The sequence below is a fragment of the Prionailurus viverrinus genome, chromosome A3 (genome assembly GCF_022837055.1).
Source record: "Prionailurus viverrinus isolate Anna chromosome A3, UM_Priviv_1.0, whole genome shotgun sequence".
Classification (NCBI taxonomy): Eukaryota; Metazoa; Chordata; class Mammalia; order Carnivora; family Felidae; genus Prionailurus; species Prionailurus viverrinus.
In genome coordinates, this window is record NC_062563.1 from 1,017,302 (window position 1) to 1,021,961 (window position 4,660).

Below are 4,660 nucleotides of genomic sequence, written 5' to 3' on the forward strand. Positions count from 1 at the left end.
CCTCCCCTGCCTCTTGACCCCCCAGAAGATGCTTGGAGACATGGTGGGGCACATGGTGGGGACAGCCAGGAGGAGGCCCCCCATGATAATCAAAGGCTGAGGCTTCCCTCCCTACCCCATCTCGCACTCCCTCCTGGCCTCGGCTCCCAGGTTAAGGTCTCTGCCCAGTCCCTTTCTCGCGACAACACACCTCCGCAGCCATCCTCCCCTTGGCCTGGCTCAGCCCACACACGCAGCTGGACAGGACGCATTATCCCCCGATCACTAGGAAAATCAAGGCAGAGATGGCCCAGCCAGCCAGTATGGTCTAATGCGCCCAAGTAGAGCAGCAGGGGCTGCCCAGGGCGCGTGTTGAGAAGGACCTAGAGCCAGCATCTGAGCGTCAAGGGAAGGCAACAGGTTGGTGAGCAACACCTGGCCAGGCCAGGGAGGCAGGAGAAGTCAGGAGGCTGCCTCCCACCCCCTGCAGTGCCGGCCACCCCGGAGGTAAGAGGCGCCCCAGGGGGAAGATGGCAGCAGACAGGGTGTGCTGGGGTCACTGCCCTGGCACGTGCTGACACCCCGGAGGCCCACGCGGGGAGGCGCCTGCTGGGGCCAGGCGAGACCCGCCCTGGGGCCACTCACCTGGCCTAGGGCAGGAAGGTGCGCACGCAGCTGCGGATGGGGGCCCTGCAGAGGGGGCAGAGCCGCAGCACAGGAGCGCAGTCCGCGCAGACCAGGTGGCCGCAGGGCACAAGGACGGTGCACACGGGGTGGTCCAGGCAGACCTTGCAGGTCCGTTCCTCCTGCAGACGCCGCAGCTGCTCCTGGGCGTCCTGGGCTCCTGGGGGGACCAGCCGCACCCTCCGGGCCTGGGCTCCGCCCGGCTCCTCCACATCCATCCCCCCCCTCCCCGAGACCTCCACCTTCTGTATGGGGGCCAGGCCAGGAGCGCCCTCCCCCGGCAGGGTGCAGGGGAGCCGGTCCTGCCCCCGGCGGTGGGGGGGGGGGTCCCACCCTCACCTGGTTGTGTGGCACCTTCTGACTGGGCCTCCCTTCTGGGCGTGGGCAGCTCAGGACCCACGTGGACAGGAGCTGTGGGTGGTGTGGGACAGACTAGAAGCCCCCAGGGGAAGTGAGACCCCACCCAGGGGGCCCCACAGGCGAGGTCTGGCTCTGGCGGAGCCCACGCTGCCCAAACCCCCCAGAGCCCGCGCCACCAGGACGGGCCCTCCGGCCCCTGGGCAGTGGGAACTGTATGCCAGGGGAGAGCATGGGGCAGGGGCGGGCACGCACCTCTGGCCTCCGCAGCCCGGCCCCCGTCATCTTCCTGGAGCAGGTCGGCCACCAGCTGGGACGCGGATACGCTGGCCGGCACCGCCCAGAGGTACTTACGCTGCACCAGCCGCCGTACCTGGTTCTGCCCGAAGCCCATGCAGAGGGCAGCCTGCACTGCCGGGCACCGGCTCCATGCAGGCCACTCCTGCCTGCCCCTGGCATCTGCAAGGCAGGGGGAGGGGCACTGGACCCAGGGAGCGGGGCGGGGAGGGGGGGGGAGCAGCCCGCTTGCCACTGTGGCCAGTCCCTGTGGCCGCCTTAACACAGAGGCCTCTGTGGCCGTCACGGGAGGTCTGTTCCCAGCACGTTTGTCCAGAGGCGCCACCACACAGAAAACATAGGAAACGTCATCGCCAAAGCCACTGCAGACAGAGCCCCAGCGGGTGTCAGGGGCTGCTCCCAGAGCGTCACAGAGACCAGGCTCAGTTCCAAATTCAGAGCTCGGGCCAACGAGGCCCAGAGAGCAGAAGTCCCTTTGCTACAGGGCTAGAGAGGAGAGCCAGGATCTGAGCCCCGGAGCCTCTCGGACCCCTGCCCTGCCAGGTCCTGGGCGTGGGTATGGACAGGACAGCCCCGCTCCTCCGCGCGCTCGTGACCGCTGCTAAGGTGGGGCCGTCCGGTGCACGGCCTCTCCTCCTCCCACCCCTGCCGCCAGCGCTGGGATCGGCCTCGCCCACGGCGGCCTGCTGTGGCCTCCCCTGGGCACCAGACACACGGAACGCCTGCACACAGCCCCCTACCCCCAACGCGGGCCCAGCACTGCTCCCTCACACCTGGCTGAGCACACCTGGCCTGCTCTCCAGCACGGGGACACCCAATGGCCCGAGCCACAGTGCGGGCTGCAGGTGCCCGGGGAGCAGAGCACGGGTCACACTTCACGGCTCACCTGAAGGGGCGGTGGGGGCTGAGTCTGCGGGTTCTTCCGATTGGTCCTGAAAGGAGCCAGAGGACATCTGTGCCCTGAGTCGGTGCAGGGGCAGGGGTGGGGAGGGACCCTCACCGTCCGTCCCGCCATGGCCCTAAGGGGAGCAGGACTCACCCAGGAACCCAGCGGGTGGTAACAAGACTCCTGGACGCTGCAGACAAAGTCCCTTCCTTTTGTCTGGAGCAGGAACCCACACCTGGAGGAAGCAGCTTGAGAGGCCTCAGGGCTGCAGGCCCGGCTGTCAGAGAACCAACCTCTCCAGCCCCGCCTGCCACCGCGCACCCCACGCAGGCCCGCGCAGGGCAGTCGGGGCTCACTGAGTGTCAGGCACTTGCTGGGAAGGCCGCCCCCAGAAGGCCCCCCATTCCCGGATTTCACCCCCCCCCCCAGGACTGGGGAGGCAAAGCCGGCCCATGCCCCACCCCAGGAGCGGCCTGCAGGGTCCTTACCTGGGGAACCACTTGGCATGCTCTGTCCAGGGGTCATCCCCTTGCTCCCAGCTCTGCAGACCCCCGCGGCAGAAGAAGCACCTCACTTGGTCTTGCCGCCCTGGGTGAAGCATGGATGCTGGCCCTGCCCACACCCGGCCCCTCGGCGCCGCCAGGAGCCCCCTCACCCACCCGCTAGGCCAGGTGTGTCCTCCGAGGCTGGGGTCGTGGGGGCTCCCAGGTGGTCTTTCCTCACATGGCAGGGGCTCTCTGGCGTCACCCCTGAGCCCCCGCGGGGCCCCCTCTGCTCTCTGCCACCCCACTTGCCTTGCATTCCCCCTGGATTTCACATGCACCCCACTTTCTCGGGGGCGAAATGGGGGACGGGGCAGGCGTTTGTTCACAGCAAGGCAGGTGGACAGTTAGACCTGGAGCCCTGAGTATTCTGTGACCTTGCAGCTTCAGGTGACAGCAGTTCCTCTGTCACCTCTGCCCCAGGTGCCACCTCCCCAGGACAGATTCCCAGTGACGGGGAAAAGGGGTGACTGGCAGGCTCAGGCATCCATGTGGGGATGTCGCCTCCGCCTCACCCCCCACAATCAGCAGAGACTGCAGACCAGGAGCTGCTACGGGCACAGCAGACCTGACAGCCCATCCCTGGGTCTCAGGGGCCCCACGGAAGCCCCACACACCTCCTGTCCCCCTCCTCCCCCCAACCCCTGCACTCGTCAGAGTCTGAGCAGCCAGGAGAGACTCGGAGGCTGGGGACAGGTGCCCCCCTCGGCTTTATCAGGCACAGACCCCCCTGCTGTGGGGGAGAAGCTCCCCGGAGACCCTAGAAGTCTCCTAGAAGTCCCGAAGGGCCCCCAGGGCTCACCAGTGTGGAAGAAGCCTGCGGCAGCCAGCGGCTCTGGCCGCACCACAGCACTCAGCGGCCAGTCGTAGAAGGAGGCCAGCCTCAGCTCCTCAGAGCCCATCCCGGGGAAGGCCGGCCCTGTGGCTGGGGCTGCCCTGGCCCCCTCCTCCTCCTCCTCCTCCTCCTCCTCTGCAAGGGGGCGCAGCTGGCCCAGGATCTGCCCATCTGTGTGGTCCCGGCCTCCCCAGGACAGGGCACAGCTGGTGTCCTGGTCCACAATGGAGCCGCACAGAGAGAGGGGTCCACAGTGGGCCCGTGTGGGACTGCGGCTGGCCACCCAGCAGCTTCGCTCAGGGCCACAGCACCGGCACTTGGCTCTGTCCTTGGGCCCCATAGAGCAAACACCAGCCCTGACCAGTTCTGCAGCAGGCACGCGGGCCCGAGGAAGCCGGTCCTGGAATGTGCCCAGCTAACCTGCCTCCAGGCTCCTGACCCCAGGGCCCTGCCTAGGGACAGCAAGTGGCTTTTGCCTCAAACAGCCGGGCAATGAGGACAGGCACAGTCCTGACCCCAGGATGCCCCAGGTGGGGGAGTGGCCAGGGGGCCCACTGCTTTCTGGAAGGGGCCAGCGTGGCATCCAGCATCACGCGCTCTCTGCAGCAGGGGTGTGTCATGGGGCTCAGCAGTAGAGGCCTTGCCCCACTCCACAGGGGTGGGGTGAGGTGGGGAGAAGGGGGAGGCAATGCTGTGGGTCAGCTCTGAGCTCCTGGGCCAGATGCCAGTGACGGCCTCCGAAGGCAGAAGGTTCCAGGTGCTTTGAGCTATGCACTTAGTGCCCCCTAGAGGGGAGGATGGCCCCCTGTCACAGGGATGACACCAGGCTCCCTGGGACAGGGATGCCTAGTGAAGGGCTGGGCCCTGGAAGTTGCGCTCTGAGCCCTGGAGCTGAAGGGGGCGCCAGACATCCCCGCGTTCAGCCCATCGCCCAGCCCCGCCCCCAGCCCCGTGCCCCGTGCCCCGTGCCCCGCCCCGAGCCCAGCCCTTCGTCCGCCCTGTGGCCCAGCCCCGAGCCCCGCCCCGAGCCCTGCCCGTCGTCGGCCTGTCGCCCAACCCCGAGCCCAGCCCGGAGCCCAA

General features: G+C 68.0%; 1 protein-coding gene across 1 annotated transcript; it reads right to left on the reverse strand.

The window, feature by feature from the left end:
* Positions 1 to 629: 629 nt before the first annotated feature.
* On the reverse strand, positions 630 to 3,920 carry BIRC7 (baculoviral IAP repeat containing 7). Its single transcript, XM_047852614.1, has 6 exons — positions 3,548 to 3,920; positions 2,692 to 2,791; positions 2,357 to 2,438; positions 2,204 to 2,249; positions 1,003 to 1,074; positions 630 to 823 (listed from the first exon to the last, which is right to left on the reverse strand). The coding sequence occupies exons 1-6, from the start codon at positions 3,918 to 3,920 to the stop codon at positions 630 to 632; spliced, it is 867 nt and encodes a 288-aa protein (XP_047708570.1).
* Positions 3,921 to 4,660: the final 740 nt, after the last annotated feature.

Coding starts and splice junctions, on each gene's coding strand:
- BIRC7 (XM_047852614.1), bottom strand. CDS start 3,920: ATGGGGCCCAAGGACAGAGCCAAGTGCCGGTGCTGTGGCCCTGAGCGA. Junction 2,439..2,691: donor CATGCCAAGTGGTTCCCCAG/GTAAGGACCCTG, acceptor TGCTTCCTCCAG/GTGTGGGTTCCTGCTCCAGA. Junction 1,075..2,203: donor AGCCCCCACCGCCCCTTCAG/GTGAGCCGTGAA, acceptor CACCACCCACAG/CTCCTGTCCACGTGGGTCCT.